The sequence below is a fragment of the Stegostoma tigrinum genome, chromosome 13 (genome assembly GCF_030684315.1).
Source record: "Stegostoma tigrinum isolate sSteTig4 chromosome 13, sSteTig4.hap1, whole genome shotgun sequence".
NCBI classification, from domain to species: Eukaryota; Metazoa; Chordata; class Chondrichthyes; order Orectolobiformes; family Stegostomatidae; genus Stegostoma; species Stegostoma tigrinum.
Window position 1 is genome coordinate 62,750,304 of NC_081366.1, and position 23,901 is coordinate 62,774,204.

General features: G+C 46.1%; 1 protein-coding gene across 4 annotated transcripts in view; it reads right to left on the minus strand.

Annotated features, from left to right (window-relative positions):
- Positions 1–23,901, minus strand: part of LOC125458381 (soluble guanylate cyclase 88E-like) — a 135,010-nt gene that overhangs the window by 90,946 nt on the left and 20,163 nt on the right. For all 4 annotated transcript variants that reach the window (XM_048543629.2, XM_048543628.2, XM_048543627.2 and 1 more), the window contains exons 4-6: positions 22,126–22,260; positions 15,324–15,447; positions 10,662–10,781 (exon numbers count right to left, since the gene is read on the minus strand). In XM_048543629.2, the coding sequence (XP_048399586.1) occupies positions 10,662–10,781; positions 15,324–15,447; positions 22,126–22,260 (379 nt within the window). The remainder of the gene's footprint in view (positions 1–10,661; positions 10,782–15,323; positions 15,448–22,125; positions 22,261–23,901) is intronic.

Here is a 23,901-nt window from a genome sequence, read left to right on the forward strand (position 1 = left end):
TGTGCAGGTTTGGCGGATCAGCCATGCTAAATTGCCCATAGTATCCAGGGATGTTTAGGTTAGGTGGGTTAAACATGGGAAATACATGGGTAGGGAATGGGTTGTGGTGGGATGCTCTTTGGAGGGGCAGTTTTGACTTCATGGGCTTAATGGCCTGCTGTCACACGATAGGCATTGTATAATTCATTCTAAAGACTGTGGGGTGGATTTTCTGGAGATGGCTCAGATGTGAGGCGCTGCATCCCAGGGGCCAGTCTGTTGTATGGGGCCAGTGTCAAGTTCCAGATGGACAGGTGTCAGTTCTTCTAGAAACAAAACACATGTCTGAGCCGCCATGATTTCATGTAATGCATCAGGGCCGAGTACCTTGACCTTCAGTCTCTAGAAGGCTCGGGTTGGGAACTGGATGTTGACTGATGCCCTCTTGACCAGCTGCACCAGTGCCATCCAACTCACTTTTCCACCATCCAACACATTCTACACTCTAATAAACCAGTAACCTGAGCCACCCTCTCCATCAGCCATCAAAAGCCACACTGATGGTGGAACCTAGTGCTAAGCAGTGGCTCCCTTACCACAGCCACCACTCATGCAGAGATGGTGCTCTGGCATGGGCCAACCAAATCCTTGGCTTTGTTTGGGTCCGAGTAAAAGGCAGGCAATTGTTAAAAGAAGGTCTGAGACCAGGACCACTCTTCAACAGGAACTGCATGTCATAATTGAAGTCACGCATCTGACAGAAGAAATATATCAACAGGATGCACCACCTTGAAGGAGGCTCAACATGGAAGCATCACTGCAGGGCTTTAAGGCAGAAGGTCACTACCTGGGTGCAGAGGTACACCAGTTGCTTACCGCCCTCTTCAAGTGACAGACTCAAAGCCTTAGCAGCAGCTAGTGCTGCTTTTCATCCCAGAAAATCACAGCTTCTTCAAGGTATTCATGAAAAATCCCTGGGGGAAGGACCAAAATGGCCAGCCAATACCACAAAGTTGCAGAGATGAGCCAGTTTGTGACATCTGTGCAATCTAAGACAAAGCTGGAAGCAGTCCTGTCCAGCAGCCACCTTAGTTTCCAGCTCTTGCCAATTTGCTGTCAAAAGGATTCTTTCATAGAACAATGAATGCCTCAAAGAACAAAGAACAACAAAGAAAATTACAGCACAGGAACAGGCCCTTCGGCCCTCCAAACCTGTGCCGATCAAGATCCTCTGTCTAACCTGTCATCTATTTTCTAAGGGTCTGTGTCCATTTGCTCCCTGCCCATCCATGTACCTGTCCAAATATATCTTAAAAGACGCTAACGTGTCTGCGGCTACCACCTCTGCTGGCAACGCATTCCAGGCACCCACCACCCTCTGTGTAAAGAACTTTCCACACATATCTCCCTTAAACTTTCCTCCTCTCACTTTGAACTCATGACCCCTAGTAATTGAGTCCCCCAGTCTGGGAAAAAGCTTTTTGCTATCCACCCTGTCTATACCTCTCATGATTTTTTAGACCTCAATCAGGTCCCCCACAATCTCCGTCTTTCTAATGAAAATAATCCTAATCTACTCAACCTCTCTTCATACCTAGCACATTCCATAACAGGCAACATCCTGGTGAACCTCCTCTGCACCCTCTCCAAAGCATCCACATCCTCCTATGTAGAGGAGGTGAATGGTACTCCATGTGAAACATCGGAGCTTCTCCACCGGGGGTACATCTGCCACAGACCATCCAGAAGTTCTAGACATTTAGAGATAATGGGAACTGCAGATGCTGGAGAATCTGAGATAACAAAGTGTGGAGCAGGATGATCACAGCAGGCCAAGCAGCATCTTAGGAGCACAAAAGCTGATGTTTCAGGCCTAGACCCTTCATCAGAAAAGCAGGATGGGGAGAGGGTTCTGAAATAAATAGGGACAGAGGTGGAAGCGGACTGAAGATGGATAGAGGAGGAGATAGGTGGAGAGGAGAGAATAGGTGGGGAGGTAGGGAGGGGATAGGTCAGTTCGGGGAGGACAGACAGGTCAAGGGGGCAGGATGAGGTTATTACGTAGGAAATGGAGTTGTGGCTTGAGGTGGGAGGAGGGGATAGGTGAGAGGAAGAACAGGTTAGGGAGGCGGGGATGAGCTGGGCTGGTTTTGGGATGCAGTGAGTGGAGGGGAGATTTTGAAGCTTGTGAAATCCACATTGATACCATTGGGCTGCAGGGTTCCCAAGCGGAATATGAGTTGCTGTTCCTGCAACCTACGGATGGCATCATTATAGCATTGCAGGAGGGCCCAGGATGGACATGTCGTCTAAGGAATGGGAGGGGGTGTTGAAACGGTTCATGACTGGGAGGTGCAGTTGTTTATTGCGAACAGAGCATAGATGTCTGCAAAGTGGTCCCCAAGCCTTAGCTTGGTTTCCCCAATGTAGAGGGAGTCACACTGGGTACAGCAGATGCAGTATACCACATTGGCGGATGTGAACATCTGCTTGATGTGGAAAGTCATCTTGGGGCCTGAGATGGGGGTGAGGGAGGAGGCGTGGGGACAGGTGCAACACTTCCTGCGGTTGCAGGGGAAAGTATTGTGGGGTTGGAGGGGACTGTAGAGCGGACAAGGGAGTCATGGAGAGAGTGGTCTCTTCAGAAGGCGGACAAGGGTGGGGATGGAAAAATGTTTTTCATGGTGGGGTTGGATTGTAGATGGCGGAAGTGTCGGAGGGTGATGCGTTGTATCCGGAGATTGGTGGGGTGGTATGTGAGGACTAGGGGGATTTTCTTTTGGTGGTTATTGCAGGGGCGGGATGTGAGGGATGAGTTGTGGGAAATGCGGGAAACATGGTCGAGGACGTTCTCGACCACCGTGGAGAGATGTTATGGTCCTTGACGAATGGGGACATCTGGGATGTACGGGAGTGGAATGCCTCATCCTGGGAGCAGATGCGGTGGAGGCAAAGGAATTGGGAATAGGGCATGGAATTTTTGCAGGAAGGTGGGTAGGAGGAGGTGTATTCTAGATAACTGTGGGAGTAGGTGGTTGCCTGAGATGGAGACAGAGAGGTCCAGGAAGGTGAGGGATGTGTTGGAGATGGTCCAGGTGAACTTGAGGTTGGGGTTGAAGGTGTTGGTGAAGTGGATAAACTGTTTGAGCTCATCTTGGGAGCACGAGGCGGTGCCGATACAGTCATCAATGTAACGGAGGAAGAGGTGGGGGTTAGGGCCAGTGTAGGTGAGGAAGAGGGACTGTTCCACGTAACCTACAAAGAGGCAGGCATAGCTTGGGCCCATGCAGGTACCCATGGCCACCCCCTTTGTCTGTCGGAAGTGGGAGGAATTGAAAGAGAAGTGGTTGAGGGCGAGGACGAGTTTGGTGAGGTGAATGAGGGTGTTGGTGGAGGGGGACTGGTCGGGTCTGCGGGACAGGAAGAAGTGGCGGGCCTTTAGGCCATCTGCATGGGGAATGCAGGTGTATAGGGACTGGACGTCCGTGGTGAAAATGAGGTGTTGGTGACAGGGGAATTGGAAGTTCTGGAGGAGCTGGTGGGTCTCATGGGTGGTGTCGCAGACATAAGTAGGGCGTTCCTGGACCAAGGGGGAGAAAATGGATTCCAGATAGGTGGAGATGAGTTCGGTGGGGCAGGAGCAGGCTGAGACAATGGGTCAACTAGGGCAGGCGGGTTTGTGGATTTTGGGAAGGAGATAGAAGCAGGCTGTGCGGGGTTGGGGAACAATGAGGTTGGAAGCTGTGGGTGGGAGGTCACCTGAGGTGATGAGGTTGTGAATGGTTTGGGAGATGATGGTTTGGTGCTCGGGGGTGGGGTCATGATCCAGGGGCCGGTAGAAGGAGGTGTCGGAGAGTTGGTATCTGGCCTCAGCAATGTAAAGGTCAGTGCGCTATACTTCCCTTGTCTGCGGTTTGATGATGAGGTTGGCATTGGAGCGAAGGGCTGCACGTTCTGCAGCGGAGAGGTTGGAGTGGGTGAAAGGGGCGGAGAGATTGAGGCGATTGATATCTCGACGGCAGTTGGAGATGAAGAGGTTGAGGGAGGGTAGGAGGCCTGGGGGTGGTGTCCAGGAGGAGGGCTTGTGTTGGAGGCGCGTGAAGAGGTCAGTGGAGGGAGGGTTAGGCTCATGGTTAGAGAAGTAAGCTGGGAGGCGGAGGCAGTGGAAAAACTGATCGATGTCCAAATGTGACGAGACATTTGCTCTAGTTGATCCTTCAGAGGCGCAGCAGAGTAGACCTCCTGGCATTAGTATATCCTCTGTAAACCAGCTGCAAACCTCATATGAACATGAGGAGCATGTCGTTGGCGTATGCCAAAAGGGCAAACCCCAGACCCAGCCCACGCAGAGCCAGACCCAACAACTGCTTTGACGAGGGGCACAGGAATGGTTCCACACAGAACACAACTGACTGGACAGGGTATAGTCCTGACACACTCTCCTCCTGAAGCACAAGGTGAACCATCAGGCACCTCTTCACCTTCACTAAACATGCTGCAGCGGCATCCGGAGTCAAATCCAGGCAACAAGGTACATGCTGAACCTGAAAGCTTTCAAAGTCTCAGGCAAATAGAACAGAATACCTACAGTGTGGAAACAAGCCATTTAGCCCAACGGTTCCACACTGACCCTCCAAAGAGCATCCCACCCAGACCTATTCCCACACTACCCTATTCCTACATTTCCCATGGCTTAACCCACTTAGCCTGTATATCCCTGAACACTATGGGCATCTTACCATGGCCAATCTACCTAACTTGCACATCTGGAGGAAACCAATGGAAACCCACACAGAAACAGGGAGAATGTGCAAACTCCACACAGACAGTGGGTGGAATCAGATCGGGTCTCTGGCACTGTGAGGCAGCAGTGCTAACCACTGAGCCACTGCTGCCCGAGGAGGAAAGGGGGCTGGCAGCAGGAACGTGCTGGACAAGTAGCAAAAGAGCTAGAACCGAGATCATTGTAATCCATGAAGGGAGAGGGTGACCAGCCCCAAGTCGTGGACCACATAGGCACCAACAACATAGGTAGAAAGATGGATAGGGATGTCAGGCAGGATTTCAGGGAGCTAGGAGAGCTAGAACAAACAGAGTGGTTATCTCTGGTTTGTTACCCGTGCCACGTGATAGCGAGGCAAAGAACAGGGAGAGATTTCAGCTGAACACGTGGCTGCAGGGATTGTGCAGGAGGGAGGGCTTCAGGTACATGGACAATTGGGGCTCATTCTGGGGAAGGTGGGACCTCTACAAATAGGATGGTCTCCACTTGAGCCAGAGGGGCACTAATATCCTGGGTGGGAAATTTGCTAGTGTTATTCGGGTGGATTTAAACTAGCTCAGAAGGGGGATGGGAAACTGAGGTGTAGTCCTAGTACACAGGAGGATGAGCGTAGGGAGGACATGGACAGGACCTCACTGTCACAGGAGTGTGCTGGCAGACAGCAAGCTGGGTTGAAGTGTGTCTACTTTAATGCCAGGAGTATCTGGAATAAGGTAGGTGAGCTTGCAGCTTGGATAGGTACCTGGGACTTCGATGTTGTGGCCATTTCGGAGACATGGATGGAGCAGGATCAGGAACGGATGCTGCAGGTTCCAGGGTTTAGATCTTTCATAAAGGTCAGGGAAGGTGGTAAAAGAGGGGGAGGTGTGTCTTTGTTAGTCAAGGACAGTATAACAGTGGCTGAAATAACTTTTGATGAGGACTCTTCTATTGAGGTGGTGTGGGCCGAGGTCAGAAGCAGGACAGGAGAGGTAACACTTCTGGAAGTTTTTTATAGGCCCCCGCAAAGTTCCAGGGATGTGGAGGAGAGGATCGGCAAAACTATTCTGGGCAGGAGTGAAAAGAACAGGGTGGTCATTATGGGAGACTTTAACTTCCCTAACATTGATTGGAAATGCTATAACTCTAGTATGTCGGATGGATCAGTGTTCAGGAGGGTTTCCTGACCTAGTATGTCGAAGGGCCAACAAGAGGGGAGGCCACACTGGATCTGGTACTTGGTAATGAACCAGGCCATGTGTTTGATTTAGTGGTAGGTGAGCACTTTGGAGACAGTGACCATAATTTGATTATGTTTACTTTAGCAATGGAAAGGGATAGGAACATGCCACAGGGCAAGAGATATAGACGGGGGAAGGGCACATAGAGTGTGATAAGGCAAGGCTTAGGAGGTATAGAATGGGTTAGCAAAGTGCAGGGGATGGAAACAACCGAAATGTGGAGCTGGTTTAAGGAACAGATATTGCGTGTCCTTGATAGGTATGTCCCTGTCAGGCAGGGAGGAAGCGATAAAGTAAGGGAACGTGGTTTACGAAAGAAATTGTATCTCTTGTTAAGCGGAAGAAGGAGGCTAATGTGACGATGAGACGAGATGGTTCAGATGAGGCGATGGAGAGTTACAGATTAGCTGGGAAGGATTTAAAGAGAGAGTTAAGAAGAGCAAGAAGGAGACAAGAGCAGACATTAGCAGGTAGAATAAAGGAGAACCTAAAGCTTTCTTTTGGTATGTGAGGAATAAAAGGATGACTAGGGTAGGAATAGGGCTAGTCAAAGACAGAAGTGGGAAGTTGTGTGTGGACCCCGTGCAGATCGGAGAGGTGCTAAATGATTATTTCTCATCTGTTTTCACTCAGGAAAAGGAGAATATTGAAGAGGAGAAGACTGAGCTATGGGCTACTAGAATTGAAAGGATTAAGGTCAGTAAGGAGGAGGTGTTATCAATTCTGGAAGGTGTGAAGGTAGATAAAACCCCTGGCCCAGATGGGATTTTTCCAAGGATTGTCTGGGAAACTAGGGAAGAGGTGACGGAGCCTTTGGCCTTGATCTTTCAGTCCTCATTGTCTAGAGAAATAGTACCAGGATTGCAAATGGAGGATTGCAAATGTTGTGCCGTTGTTCAAGAAGGGCAAGAAAGATGACGTAGGTAATTTTAGACCTGTGAGTTTTTTGAGAAGGTGACCAAGCATGTGGATGAGGGAAGGGCAGTTGATGTGGTGTACGTGGACTTCAGTAAAGCCTTTGATAAGGTTCCTCATGGTAGGCTATTGGAGAAAATACAGAGGCCTGGGATTGAGGGAGATTTAGCAGTTTGGATTAGAAACTTGCTTTCTGTAAGAAGGCAACGAGTGGTGGTTGATGGAAAATATTCATCCTGGAGTCCGGTTACTAGTGGTGTGCCTCAAGGATGTGTTTTGGGACCACTCCTGTTTGTCATTTTCATAAATGACTTGGACGCAGGCATAGGTGGATGGGTTAGTAAATTTGCAGATGACATTAAAGTCGGTGATGTGATGGATAGTGTGGAAGAATGTTGCAGGTTGCAGGGAGACTTGGATAAACTGCAGAATTGGGCCGAAAGGTGGCAAATGGAGTTGAATACGGATAAATGTGAGGTGATTCACTTTGGGAGGAAATAATAGGAAGGCAGAATACCGGGTCAATGGAAAGATGCTTGGTAGTGTAGATGTGCAGAGGGATCTTGGTGTCCATGTACATCGATCCCTGAAAGTTGCCACCCAGTTTGATGGTGCTGTTAAGAAGGCTTACGGTGTTTTAGGTTTTCTTGGTAGAGGGATTGAGTTCCGGAGCCGTGATGTCATGCAGCAACTGTACAAAACGCTAGTGCGGCCTCATTTGGAATATTGTGTGCAATTCTGGTCACCCCATTACAGGAAGGAAGTGGAAGCATTGGAAAAGGTGCAGAGGAGATTTACCAGGATGTTGCCTGGTCTGGAACGCAGGCCGTATTAAGAAAGGCTGAGGGACTTGGGTCTGTTCTCATTGGAGAGAAGGTGTCTAAGAGGGGATTTAATTGAGACATACAAGATGATCAGAGGATTAGACAGGGTGGACAGTGAGAGTCTTTTTCTGAGGATGATGACTTCAGCTTGTACAAGGGGGCATAGCTACAAATTGAGGGGTGATAGATTTAAGACAGATGTCAGAGGTAGGTTCTTTACTCAGAGAGTGGTAAGGGCTGGAATGCCTTGCCTGCCAATGTAGTTAACTCAGCCACATTAGGGGCACTTAAACAGTCCTTGGATAAGCATATGGATAATGATGGGATAGTGTAGGGGGAGGGGCTTAGATTAGTTCACAGGTCGGTGCAACATCGAGGGCCAAAGGGCTTGTTTTGTGCTGTATTGTTCGATGTTTTGTGTTCTATTATGTCAAACACCTCTTCCTGATGAAAGGAAGATTGATGCTCAACAGGCCAGCCTCTAGGAATGATGGATATCATCCCAGACCAGATGAACTCCTGGGACCACGTAGGACCAGTCTGGGTGAATCATGTGATCCGGCACAATGCCAAGGCAAGAAGAATATACCCTGGAAAACATTTTATAGTCCAAGCTGAGAAGAAAGACCAGACACCAGTTCTTTAACAACTGGAGATCCCTGCCACTTCAGTATCAGAGCAATGATGCCCCTGTGCCCAGAAAGGGGATCTCTTCAGTCACAATTTATTTCCCCAAGATCCATGTATGATCATCTCCCATGAGGAACACCATGGTTAGCTAGTCCAGCCTCAGGGACTAACCCTTGGAGAGCCAGTCAAGTCAGCCAGTTAGCTCCTTCAGACTCAAAGTTGCACTGACCCTCTTGGCATTCTCCAGGTTGACTGCAGCAGATTCTCACATGAAACTTTGAGTTTCTTTGCTGGCTAATGAAAACTCCCCCCTTGGGCTCTGGTGCTCTCAGGATCCAACACAAGGGATCTGACATCAGCTAGTACCACAAGGAGCTGCTGGTGGAATAGAAGAGGGAGCCACTGTATAGTTTTCAAATGAACCAGGATCCATGACTTCAAGTACATGCCCATGGACCAGACAACATGCCGATCTCAGAGTGCACCATTCTATGCTTCTCACACTTCCTGCAGGGCTGGATCCTCATTGGGATGACTGAGATGGTGAGCATCCCCTTCACAAACTGTTCCATCATAGATTTCAACCTCTTTGTCATCAGCCTGTCTCCCCCAACCCACATTCCTACCCCAACTCCCACCCCTCCCAACCCACCATCCCTGCACTTTTGACAGAATACTTGGATATGAGTTTGCCCACATCCCACCATAGCTTCAAGGAGGGGAAGCTCCCTTTTCCTTCTCCAGTCAGCCCAGAAGTGACAGAATGAATCTTGGAACTGTTTGTTCTCCTGCAGCAGGCTGTTAAAGTGCCAGTATTCCAACCTTGCTCTGGCATGAAACAAAACATGCTCCATCCACACCAGATTGTGATCAGTGAACTACATGTTAATGTGTTAATGTAACTGCATGTGTTGCAGGAAGGCCATTGGAATGCAGGAGGCGTACACGCTCAATGTAGAGGCAGTCAAATCTGGCTGCTCTGACTCCTGGCTTCACAAAGCTGAAGACGGAGGTGGGATGGAGATTCTGCCAGTCATCTACCAAATCAAAGGACTTGATCAAGTCCCTCAACTTGCCCATTTATGCAGATCTCATCTGAATACTTTCTCTGGTTCCTCCACCCAAGACAGCAAGTAAAATCCACCCACCCAGAGCAGAATGACTTCATCCTCATCAATGGAGATAAGAAGAATAGACATTTTGTCAAAGAGTAGCATTTCCTATGGTCCTAGCTGAGGCATGTGTACATTCACTGTGCCCCCAAAACAAACTGTGAATCAAAGCCTGGCACCACTACCTTGACCCTCAAGGTGAAAAGGTGGGACCAACAAGATCGTCACCCCAGAAGAACTGAAGTCAGGTGACTTATGTAGATGCCTCCACATAGCTTCATCTCTCTGAACATTGTGGGCTTCTTGCCTGAGGAATAGGAAGATATGAAATCTGTGCTATGCTTCTCTGCTGTCATTGTCGTTGAGGCTAGGTATGGTCATCATCTTCTCATTGATTTGACACGAAATATTAAAGATCAATTCTAACACTGCGTCTGATAACAGCAGGGAGAAAGTTGTGCTTAGATCTGTCGGTACGTGTTTTTGAACTTTTGTATCATCTGCCCAACGGAAGGGGGTAGAATTGTAGTATTGTGTCATCATCATCACTGTTAAATCTGTTGGTTGAGAGGAGGGTCTTTTTCACTTCTCAGCTCCCCAACACTACAGAGGAACGTTTGGCACTGTAGTTTTGCATTCCTGTCCACTCCTGGGGCTGTGTTTAGATGCTGAAAGATGCCACTCAACCCATCAACTTTGCACCAGCCCTCTGAAGAACATCCCAAGCTATCCCCATAACCCGACATTTACGATGACTAATCCACATCGCCTGTATCTCCTTGCACACCTCAAGACAATTTAGCATGGCCAATCCACCTAACTGCATATCTTTGGAATGTGGCAAGAAGGCAGAGCAACCAGTGGAAACCCATGCAGACACAGAGAGACCATGTAAGCTCCATACAGGCAGTTACCCAAGGTTAGAATCAAGGTTAGAACCTGGTCCCTGGTACTGAGGCAGCAGTGCTAATCACCGTGCTACTGTGCTGCCAATGTTTGGATCTCTCTCTACAAACAGCAGTGGATGCTGGAATAGATGTTAATTTTAAATCTGAGAGGCTTAAATCTTTAAGCAAAGATATTCCAGTATATAAAATTAAGCCACAGATCAACCGTGATCTCATTGAATGGTGGAATAAGCTTGAGGGCTTGATGGCCTACTCCTGTTCATATCTCTGCTGGATTGTGTGGTTCTTACCATGTTCCAGGTGAACTCAACAAGAGGCCGTGCCAGCAGGAAAGCATCTGTTATCATCTTGCCATCAAGGTCTGGGAATACTGTCGCCAATCCAGATCCCACATTGTGAACAACCATATCCTGTGGGTGAGGAGAGTGGGAAATGTTAGTTAACATTTGAATTACAATCATATCAGACCACCACTAGGGGGCAGTCATAAAGTAAAAAGAGGCTCAATGGGGTGAAGATGTAGACAGGGAAGAAAGGACTGAGGGAGTAATCAGAAAGGCAAAGGAGAGGTATGGGTGAGATGGGGAGAGAAGAGGATGGTAAGCAGGTGGAGGAGAACAAGCGAAAGGTATGGAAATCTGACAAATCCTTTAGAGATTTTCTAAGAGGTAACTAAGAGAATAGATGACAGCAGGGCAGTGGATGATGCCCGCGTGGACTTTAGTAAGATCTTTGACAAGTTCCTGCGTGGCAGGCTAATCATGAAGGATAGGTCACATGGGATACAGGGAGCTCAAGCTATTTGGATTCAAAATTGGTTTGATGGTAGGAAGCAGAGGGTGATGGTTGAAGGTTGTTTCTCAGACTGGAGGCCTGTGACTAGTGGTGTGTCACAGGGGTCAATGCTGGGACATTTGTTACTTGTGATTTATATAAATGATCTGGATGTGAATGTACAAGGCATAATTAGTAAGTTTGCAGATGATACAAAATTAGAACGTATTGTTAATAGTGAGGAACTTTATCAACAATTACAGGGGCATATTGATCAAATGGGGAAGTGGGCTGAGGATTGGCAAATGCAATTCAATACAGATAACTGTGAAAGTCACTTTGGAAAGTCAAACCAAGGTAGGTTTATACAGTAAATGGTAAGGTCCTGAGGAGAGCTGTATAACAGAGGAACCTAGGAGTATAAATACACAGTTCGTTGAAAGCTGCATCACAGGTAGACAAGGTGGTGAAGAAGGCATTTAGCATGTTGACCTTTGTCAGTTGAGACATTCAATATTGGAGTTGGGATGTTATGTTACAGTAATATAAATTGTTGGTGAGGCTGCACTTGGAGTACTGTGTACAGTTTTGGTCACCCTGTTACATGAAAGATATAGTTAAACTAGAAAGTATGCAAAGAAGATTTACGAGGATGTTGCCAGGGTTACTGGGCCTGAGTTATAAAGAGAGGTTGTCAAAGATCAGACTTTATTCCTTAGAGAGCTATGTGGGACAGAAAAGAAAGGAGGAAAGAGAAAGGTAGTTGGATAGTCCAACAAGAGGAGGGCCCATACTGGATGTTATACTGGTGAATAAGCCTGGCCAGATGACTAACCTCTCAGAAAGAGAGCATTTTGGAAACAGTGATCCCAACTGCTTAAGTTTTAAGGTAGCTGTGAATAAGGGTAAATCAGGACATTATAGAGAAGTTCTAAATTTGGTGGGAGGAGGTGCAAATTACATCAGTATTAGGCAGGAGATACACATTGTCCATTGGGAGGGCCTATTATCAAGCAAGTCCACATTTGACATGTGGGAATTGTTTAAAGACCTGTTAATTAGAGTTCAGGAAATGGCATGTTCCAGTAAGGAGGAAGGACAAGGATGGCAAGGTAAGGGACCCTTGGATAATGAGGGAGGTTACAAATTTCATCAAAAGGGAAAAAAGAAGCATATGTAAGGTTTAGGAAGCTAAAGTCAGACAGGGACCATGAGAAATATAAAGAAAGCAGGAAAGAACTCAAGCCAGGAAATAGGAGAGCAAGAATGTATGAAATGACCTTGGCAAGTAGGGTTAAAGAGAATCTGAAGACATTCTATACATAAATTAAAAACAAGCGGATAACTAGCAAGATGCTGGGGCCACTCAAAGATAAAGGAGGGAATTTGTGCTTAGAGACAAAGGATATGGGTGAAATCCTAAATGAATATTTTGTGTCAGTATTCACCCAGGAGAAGAATATGGAGGAAATTTGTATGGAGCACGCTAATATGCTAGGGCATTTTGAGATCAAAAGGAAGTGGTGTTGGGTCTCATGAGGAGCATTAAGGTGGATAAGTCCCCGGGGCCTGATGGTATCTACCCCACATTATTGAGAGAGGCAACAGCGGAAATTGCTGGGGTCTTGAAAAAGATCTTTTTGTATCATCCGCTGTTCCTGATGTCGTCTCCACTAAATCAGGGAGACCAAGAAGATGTGGAGCACCTACGTTCGGTTCGTGACAAACGACAACACCTCCCAATCGCAAACAACTTCAACTCCCCTTCCCACTCCCTGAACAATATATCCATCCTGGGCCTCCTCCAGTGTCACAACAATGCCACCCAAAAACTGCAGGAACAGCACCTCATATTCTGCCTTGGAACCCTACAAACCAATGGTCTCAATATGGACTTTATGAACTTCAAAATCTTCCCCCCACCCCGACCTCTTCCCAAGACCTGCACCCCCGTCCTCTCCTCCCTGCCTCCTTGACCTGTCTGTCTTCTCTCCTATCTATCTGCTCCTCCTACCTCATTGATGAAACCCCCCATCCCAGTTCCTACTTACACTACATGATGAACAGCAGGACCCAGGGAGGCACTAAGGATCAAAAGGATCTCAATGTGCACATACACCAGTCCCTTAAGTTATCAGCACAGGTGGATAAAGTATGGTGCACTTGCCTTTATTAGTCCAGGTAGTTTAAGGCCAGGCAGGTGATGCTGGAACTATATAAAATGTCGGTTCGGCCACATAGAATAATGTGTGCAATTCTGGAATCCACATTGTAGAAGGGATGTGACAGAACTGGAGAGAATGCAGGAGAGATTTAGAGGCTGCAGAGTTTCAGGTATGAACAGAGATTGGACAGACTGGGTTGTTTTCCTTAGAGCAGAGGAGATTGAGAGGGGGAGATGATTGAGATGTATAAAATTATGAGGGTGTAGGTGGGGTAGATAGGAAGAAACTTGTCCCCTTGGTGGAAGGATCAATAACCAGAGAAAATGGATTTAAGGTTTAGAGCAAAAAGTTTAGAGGAGTTCTGAGAGAAAACTTTTCACCCAGAGAATGGTGTGAATTTGAAACTCACTGCCTATAAAGATGGTAGGGGCAGAAGCCCTCAATATTTAAGCGGTATTTGGATGTTTACTTGTGATGCCAATGCATACAAAGCTATTGGGCCAAGTGCTGTAAAATGGTTTAGCATAATTAGATGAGACAGTAGGAACTGCCAATGCTGGAGAATCTGAGATAACCAGGTATATAGAGCTGGATGAACACAGCAGGCCAAGCAGCATCAGAGGAGCAGGAATGCTGACATTTCGGGTCTGGACCCTTCTTCGGAAGAATGGACTAGACCTGAAACGTCAGCATTCCTGCTCCTCTGATACCGTTGGACCTGCTGTGTTCATCCAGCTCTACATCTTGTTATTTATAACATAATTAATGGTTGCTTTTGATGCAAAGGGACTTTTCAGTGCTTTGATCTGATTTTCTGCCTATGATTCCTGTTTTCTTTCTTCCTTATTCTTTTTTATTCCCTTCTTGACTAGTGGTTTTACGTTTGTGACTTTCAATCTGCCGGGACCTTTCCTGAATCCAGGGAATTTTGGAAGATTACAAACAATGCATCCATTACCTCTGCACTTACTACTTATAAAACCTGAGGACATCAGGTCCAGGGGCTTTATCACTATCAGTTTTCTCCTTACATTTTCACTAGAGATGACCAATATTTTATTTCTTCCCTCTGTTTGTTTCTTAATTGTGATCAATACTTGTTCTCCTATATTCATTGCTAAACTTAAGATCACCCTCACACCACTTGCTTTTAAGATCCTCATCCTTGTTTTTGACTCCCTCAATGGCCTTGTCCCTCATTATATTTCTACCAGCCCTCTATCCCAGAGTTACCTCAACTCCTCAAACTCTGACTGCTTGGGCTTCTCAATTTTAGTCATGGGCAGCACAGTGGCCTAGTGGTTAGTACTGCTGCCTCAAGCACCAGGGACTTGGGTTTGATTCCACCCTCTGGTGACTTCTGTGTGGAGTTTGCACATTCTCCCTGGGCCTGCGTGGGTTTCCTTCAGGTGCCCTGGTTTATTCCCGCAGTCCAAAGATGTACACTTTAGGTGGATTGGCTATGCTAAATTTCCTGTAGTGTTCAGGGATGTGTAGATTAGGTGGGTTATAGGGGAATGGGTCCTGGGGGGATGCTTTGAGTTCAGTGTGGACTTGTTGGGCCAAAGGGCCTGTTTCCACACTGTAGGGATTCTTTCTTTCTATATTTTTCTATTCTATCATTGATACCCATGCCCTAAGATCCCTGCGCACTGAGCTCTGAAATTCTTTCTTTCAACTTCTCCACCTCGCAAACTTACTTTCTTCCTTTTTGAAAAACTAGTTAAAATTGATTGCCCTCACGAAGCATTTGTTTACCTCCACTCCAATGTAATCAGTGTCATATTTCGTTTTGTGATGTGTCTGTGAAGCACCTTGAAATATCTTATTGTATAATATGTAGCTGTATCAATATAAATTGTTTTTAATTTGGAAACAAAGACAAATGTTTTGAGAGAAGGGAAATTGAGACAATGAAGTGAGACAATGGAAGAGAGGGAGAGACAGAAATGGAGAGAGAGTAGACCCAATGGGATAGGGCAGAAACCGCTCAGAGAGACAGGGAGCACTTGCCTGTCTGAAGACAATGTTAAAGGGGAAAACCTCAAAGAAGAAATCACTGGTGAAGGATAACATCTCTTCCTCATCAGTATCCTCCTTCTGAATGTATCGGTAAGCTGAGTTATCAAAATTCAGCCTGTTCAGTGACAGAGAGAGAAGTGAGAACAACCTTAAGCCCAAACAAAGTGACAAAATGAGAGCCAGAGACAGGGAGACAGCGAAAGTGGGACATTGCAGTAGAGATAGTTGCAAGAGAGGGGGACAGGTGGGTGTGAGAGAGATTGGTCCAGATTTTGAACTGCCAGAAGTTGTTATTCCAGTATAAATGGGAGGCAGATGGGAACACTGCACAATTCTCTCCACAGCACAACCTGAATGAATTAATTGGGATACTCCTGGGCAACATCCTTCTGGCTGGACCTCTCTGAAAGTCACCATTTTAAATCAGAAACTTTAGCGGATTGGAAGGTCTTTTGGCGTTCTGATGAAGTTTAGTAAAATAGTTACTTAGGAAAACTTAAATACAGAGACTAAATACAGAGACTAAAATCTAAGCATTGATTAATGTATGACTCCTTTAAGCCGATCCCATACTTGACTCACCTCTGCAACACACCGCCAACACACTGCATACCTGCAAACCACACATCTCTCAGACTTTCATCTGATGCTCCGCCAAGGGACACATCCTTCTTCAAACTGGCCTCATCCGTCTCCTACACTGTCTTACCATGCTGCTACCCTCTCTCCAAAATTACAAGCATCTGCCATCCACTTCTCAAACTTCTCCCCACCTCCAGCCCCTGTGCTTTGGACCTGAATTCCCTTGCATACACTGCTCACTGATCCAGCAGGCCCATATCACATACTTTGGACACAACCCCTCTTTGTGCCTCCATAGCTCAAACACAACCTGACCACCCGCTTCACAACAACCTCCTCCCAATTTTGATCCTGTGACCTGACCTCCCCCTCACCCCCACAAAACCCAAATTTTCCCCTTTTCCTGATCCAGACTTCCCTACTCCAAGATTTATCTGCTTCCTCCTGCACAGGTACAGTCCCTGCTTCCTCCTCTAATCCCATGCTTCATTTATCCCACCCACCCTTCCTATCCAAAACACTGCAAGATTTTACCTGGCACCTTGTCTATCTGGAAACTTAACAACCTGGCATCCAATGCTCTAGTACCCTACTCTCCACCCAACTGGCATACCACTTACCTGGCACCCAGCCACTCTGCTAACCCACCTGGCACCCTAATCTTATACTTAACTGATATGCTTACAGTTTGACAGCTGCTGCGACTGGCTGTGACTCTGGACCTTCATGTTTCAGAATGCAGCAGCAGAATGCTGTGAAATAGACCCATGATTTGACACTCCACCAGTTCTATGCACCAGGAGGATTGTCATTATGGAAAGACAGCTTTACATTTCAGAGAGAGCCCTGAGCAGTCTTCTGTCAGAAATACACAGCTTTTATCTTTCATAAAAATGAAGGGCCAGAGATTTTGTTTGTATATGACATCTCCCTCATCACCACCTCATCAAACTGAGTATGAAAGACAGGGAGACATAGTACATGTTTTGAGAGAGACAACATCCAAGAAAGAGTGGGAGAGAGGTGCAGAACATTAGGATAGCTTCCAGTGAGGTAAATGGCCACTAATGCTTTTACAGTTACTATTTCATGTTACGACACGAGTTCTAATGGGAGAGATAAAGTTACACTGTTACCCTATCAACCCTCCAATTAGTCTACTGAGCTAGGCCATCAGCCTCTGCAATGTCTTTTGTTTATCACATAACTGAATTCTGATCTTGTTGAATTAAATCTATAAATCTGAGACACTGCGTCAGTTGTTGTTTGACCTCCAGAGGGACAGTAAGACTCCAGGTAAAGTTGGCAGCCTGCCTTAGACTCTCCATCTCGCTGTCTTTGAATTATTGGCTTAAAAGAAGTTCAGACTTTGATTTCACTTTGAAGTAGGAAAAATTCAGGCCTCAGCACACTGAGGAATCTAGCACTGGACATTGACAACTAGGAAGTTGTAACTAACTGAATTGATTTTTTAAAATTCCAGACTGACCAGAATTTGGAATTTACAACATAACCTCCTCTCCAGTCCTGCCTTCATTATGTTCTTGGGCACATGTATGCGTGAATGAAGTAGACAATTGACAATAGACAATAGGTGCAGGAGTAGGCCATTTGGCCCTTTGAGCCAGCACCACCATTCATTATGATCATGGCTGATCATCCACAATCAGTATCCTGTTCCTGCCTTATTCCCATAACCCTTGATTCCACTATCTTTAAGAGCTCTATCTATCTCTTACTTGAAAGTATCCAGAGACTTGGCCACCACTGCCTTCTGGGGCACAACATTCCATATATCCACCACTCTCTGGGTGAAGAAATTTCTCCTCAACTCTGTTCTAAATGGCCTAGCCCTTATTTTTAAACTGTGTCCTCTTGTTCTGGACTCCCCCATCAACGGAAACATGCTTCCTGCCTCCAGAGTGTCCAATCCTTTAATTATCTTATACGTCTCAATCAGATCCCCTCTCGTCCTTCTAAACTCAAGTGTATACAAGTCCAATCGCTCCAATCCTTCATCATATGATAGTCCCACCGTTCCGGGAATTAATCTCGTGAACCTATGCTGCACTCCCTCAATAGCAAGAATGTCCTTCCTCAAATTTGGAGACCAAACTGCACACAATACTCCAGGTGCGGTCTCACCAGGACCCTGTACAGCTGCAGAAGGACCTCTTTGCTCTTATACTCAATTCCTCTTGTTATGAAGGCCAGCATGCCATTAGCTTTCTTCACTGCCTACTGTACCTGCATGCTTGCTTTCATTGACTGATGTACAAGAACACCTAGATCTTGTTCCCCTCTACCTAACTTGACTCCATTTAGATAGTAATCTGCCTTCTTGGTCTTGCCACCGAAGTGGATAACCTCACATTTATCCACATTAAACTGCATCTGCCATGCATCCGCTCTAGCCTGTCCAAGTCACCCTGTATTCTCATAACATCCTTCTCACATTTCACACTGCCACCCAGCTTTGAGTCATCAGCAAATTTGCTAACATTACTTTTAATGCCTTCATCTATATCATTAATCTATATTGTAAACAGCTGCTGTCCCAGCACCGAACCTTGCAGTACCCCACTGGTCACTGCCTGCCATTCCAAAAGGGACCCATTTATCACTACTCTTTGCTTCCTGTCAGCCAGCCAATTTTCAATCCAAGTCAGTATTTTGCCCCCAATACCACATGCGCTAATTTTGCTCACTAATCTCCTATGCGAGACTTTATCAATGGCTTTCTGAAAGTCTAGGTACTGGCTGGATGGACTACGACCACTGGCTCTCCCTTGTCCATCTTCATAGTTACATCCTCAAAAAATTTCAGAAGATTAGTCAAACACGATTTCCCCTTTGTAAATCCATGCTGACTCTGACCTATCCTGTTACTGCTATCCAAATGAGATATAATTTCATCTTTTATAATTGACTCCAGCATCGTTTCCACCACTGACGTCAAGCTAACCGGTCTATAATTCCCTGTTTTCTCTCTCCCTCCTTTCTTGAAAGGTGGGGCAAAATTAGCCACCCTCCAATCCGTAGGAACTGATCCTGAATCTATAGAACATTGGAAAATGATTACCAATGCATCTGTGATTTAGAGAGCCATCTCCTTAAGTACCCTGGGATGCAGACCATCAGGTCCCGGGGACTTATCAGCCTTCAGACCTAACAGTCTGTCCAACACCATTTCCTGCCTAATATAAATTCTCTTCAGTTCATCCATTACCCTAGATCCTTCAGTCACTATTACATCTGGGAGATTGCTTGTGTCTTCCCTAGTGAAGACAGATCCAAAGTACCTTTTCAATTCTTCTGCCATTTCCTTGTTCCCCATAATAAATTCACCCGTTTTTTTGTCTTCAAGGGCCCAATTTTAGTCTTACTCTTTTTTTTCTTTTCACATACCCAAAAAAGCTTTTACTATCTTCCTTTATATTATTGACCAGTTTGCCTTCCTACCTCATTTTTTTCTCAGTGTATTGCCTTTTTAGTTATCTTCTGTTGCTCTTTAAAAGTTTACCAGTCCTCTGACTTCCCGCTCATCTTTGCTAAGTTCTACTTCTCTTTTATCTTTATACAGTCCTTAACTTCTCTCATCAGCCATGGCCGCCCCTGCCTCCCCTTAAGATCTTTCTTCCTCTTTGGAATGAACAGATCCTGCACCTTCTGCATTATATCCAGAAATATCTGCCATTGTTGTTCCACTGCCATCCCTGCGAGGGTATTGTACCATTGAACTTTGGTCAGCTCCTCCCTCATAGCTCCATATTTCCCTTTGTTCAACTGCAATACTGACACTTCCGATTCTCCCTCCTCTCTCTCAAATTGCGGATTAAAATTTATCATATTATGGTCACTACCTCCTAATGGCTCCTTTACCTCGAGGTCCCTGATCAAATTCGGTTCGTTGCACAACACCAGATCTAGAATTGCCTTCTCCTTGGTAGGGTCCAGTACAAGCTGTTCTAAGAATCTAACTCGGAGGCACTCCACAAACTCCCTTTCTTGGGGTCCAGTACCATCCTGATTGTCCCAGTCTACCTGCATGTTGAAATCCCCCATAACAACTGTAGTAATATCTTTGCGACATGCCACTTTTAACTCCTGATTCAACTTACATCCTACATCCAGACTACTGTTTGTGGGCCTGTAGATAACTCCCATTAGGGTCTTTCTACCCTTAGAATTTCTCTGCTCTATCCATACTGACTTTACATCTCCTGATTCTATGGCCCCCCTTGCAGGGGACTGAATATCATTCCTCACCAACAGAGCCACCCCACCCCCTCTGCCCATCAATCTGTCCTTTCAATAGCACGTATAGCCTTGAATATTCATTTTCCAGGCCCTGTTCACTTGAAGCCATGTCTCAGTTATCCCCACAACATCGTACCTGCCAATTTCCAACTGAGCCTCAAGCTCATCCACCTTATTTCTTATGCTTCGTGCATTCATATATAATACTTTTAATTCGTTACCCCCCTCACCCTTCCTATTAATCCCTGTTTCACTTGACCATACTGTACGATCCCTTCTTGAGTTTCTGCTCCGTTGATTCTATTGTCTTTTGTAACTTCTCTTATTCTCACTTTTCCTTTAACTTCATTCTTAAATTTCCAGTTAGTCCCCTCCCCCCACTACTTAGTTTAAACATACCTGTGTTGCAGTGGCAAACCTGCCTGCCAGATTGCTGGTGCAGCCTGTCCTTCTTGTACAATTTATCCTTACCCCAAAACATACCCCGGTGATCCAAGAATTTAAATCCTGGCTTCCTGCACCAGTTCCTCAGCCACACGTTCAAGACCATTATCTCCCTGTTCCTGCCCTCTCCAGCCTGAGGAACTGGAAGCAAACCAGAGATACCACCCTGGAAGTCCTGCTTTTCAGCCTTCTTCCCAGTTCTCTGAAGTCCCGCTATAGAATGTCCCTCCTCTTCTTCCCGACGTTACTTGTGCCGACATGCACCACCACCTCTGGCTCTTCACCTTCGCCCTCGAGGATTCCCTGCAATCTATTCGTGACGTCCTGGATCCTGGCACCAGGATGGCAACACGCCATCCTCAAATCCCGCCTGTTGCCACAGCAAGCCCTTTCAGTCCCTCTCACTATGGAGTCCCCTATTACCATGGCTCTACATGATGTCTGACTCCTCGGCTCTGCCTCTACGCCAATTTTCGACTCGCAGACCTGTCTGCCTTTCGGACAAAGCAATGCCCCCCACATTTTGAATGTTTTCTTCTAAAGTCCTATGTTTCATTTCATCTTAAAGGATTTTACTGATGGTTCATTTTAAAATCTAGAGTATGAAAACCAGGGTTTGGGAATAGCCTTTGACAAAGGTCACAAAGATCCACTGGATCCTCGGGACAGGGATCATTCAAGGACTGAGATTCCCCATGTCTAAAGTTATTTCTTTCTTTTTAGTTCTTCGGACCTAGGTTTTGCTGGCTAGGCCTTCATTTATTGCCATCATGGGTTGCCCTGTAGAAGTACTTCAACCGGTATGTCACTTGGGAAAGATGAGCGTATTGGTACCTCGGGACAGTATGATCAGAGCCAATCTTCTGGCACTATAAGTGGCTTAACTGCACAGGAGAGGAAGAAGAGGAACGGAAATGCAATAGTGATAGGGGATTCTTTAGTCGGGGAGCAGACAGACGCTTCAGTGGCCAAAGATTTCTCTCCAGGATGGTGTGTTGCCTTCCTGGTGCCAGGGTCAGGAATGTCACTGAACAGCTGCAGAGCATCCTGAAAAGGGAGGATAATGAATTAGAGATCATGGTACATGTTGGTACCAATAACATGGGCAAAGTGAGGAACAAGGTCTCACATCAAGAATTCAGAGAACTAGGAAATAGGGGGAATGTGCAAATTCTGCACAGACCATTGCCCAAGGCTGGAATTAAGTCCGGGTCCCTTGCACTGTAAAATAGTATCGCTAACCCCTGAGCAACCATGCTGTGGCATCATGTTCAGCACATCATCATGGGCTGAAGGGCTTGTTCCTGTGCTGTACTGTTCTATGTTCTATGTTCTGTGTTCTATGTTCTAAGGTAATGGTCAGCTGCCTTCTTGAACTGCTGCAGTTTTTAGTGTGTCAGGAGATAGTTCCAGGGTTTTGACCTGATTGTTTCTTGCCCTGATGTTTAAACCCTGTTGTTGTCTGAAGTGAACTATTCGCCCATTCTCTTCCCATCTGCTCCAATACCTCATGGTGACATGTGAGTAGTCCCCGACCAACTGCTCCGACAGCACCTCCACGTGGATATCAGTGTCATAGAATTGCTTCCCCATCTGTCGTAGTTGTCCCATGGCGTAATGAAGATATCCTTTCCGTTTGCTCCTGTCATGTCAATGGGGATAAAATAAAGACTTGCATTCACAAAGCTTTCATGGGACTGCCAGGTGTTTCAAAGCAATTTACAACTATTGAATATTATGCAGTTTGGACAAAATTGTAATGTAGGAATGTGGGGAGGCGGTGTGTGGTGGTAATGTCACTGTGCTGGTCTGTTGACCTTAGGGACACAGGTTCATATCACACCATGGCATCTAATTAATAAATCAGGAATTGAAAGCTAGTCTCCTAGTTATAGACATCACAGCTGTACACAACATGCAAACAGGCCCTTCAATCCAACTCCACCATGCCACTTAGGTTTCCTAAACTTTTGGGGTGGCACGGTGGCTCAGTGGTTAAGACTGCTACTTCACAGTGCTAGGGACCCAGGTTCAATTCCAACCTCAAGTGACTGTCTTTGTGGAGTTTGCACGTTCTCCCCATGTCTGCATGAGTTTCCACCTGGTGCTCCAGTTTCCTCCCACAGTCCAAAGATGTGCTGGCTACGTGGATTGGTCATGCTAAATTGCCCATAGTGTACAGGGATGTGTAGCTTAGATGGGTGATAAGGGGATGGTTCTGGGTGGGATACTCCAAGGGTAAATGTGGATTTGTTGTGCCAAAGGACCTGTTTCCACAGTGTAGGGATTCTATAAACTGAACTAGTCCCATTTGCCTCTGTTTGACCCATATCCCTCTAAATTTTTACCATCCATGTACCTGTCCAAATGTCTTTTAAATGTTGTAATTATATACACTGCTACCATTTCTTCTGGCAGCTCGTTCCATACATACCTCCCCACATTCCAACACAGCAGTTTTGTGAAAACTTTGCCTCTCAGGATCTATTTAAACCTTTCCCTTCTCACCTTAAACCTAGGCCCTGCAGTTTTGGATTCCCCTGCCCTGCGGAAAAGACCTTGTCTATTCGCCTTATCTATGACCCTCATGACTTTATAAACCTCTTACAAGATCAGACCTCAGCTTCCTACACACCAGGGAAAAACATAGGACATAGACTGCACAGCACAGGAAAGGCTCTTCAGCCCAAGATGTTGTGCTGAACATGATACCAAATTAATCTAATCCCTTCTGCTTGTCTTTGGTCCATATTCCTCCATTCCTTGAACATTCATGTGCTTATTGTCCTTAAATATCCCTGTCATATCTGCCTCCACCACCACCCCGGAAACGTGTCAAAAAAAACTTTACTCCACATCTCATAGAACATAGAACATAGAACATTACAGCACAGTACAGGCCCTTTGGCCCTCGATGTTGTGCCGACCTGTCATACCGATCTGAAGCCCATCTAACCAACACTATTCCATGTACGTCCATATGCTTGTCCAATCACGAATTAAATGTACCTAAAGTTGGCGAATCTACTACTGTTGCAGGCAAAGTGTTCCATTCCCTTACTACTCTCTGAGTAAAGAAACTACCTCTGACATCTGTCCTATATCTTTCACCCCTCAATTTAAAGCTATGCCCCCTCGTGCTCGCCGTCACCATCCTAGGAAAAAGGCTCTCCCTATCCACCCTATCTAACCCTCTGATTATTTTATATGTTTCAATTAAGTCACCTCTCAACCTTCTTCTCTCTAATGAAAACAGCCTCAAGTCCCTCAGCCTTTCCTCGTA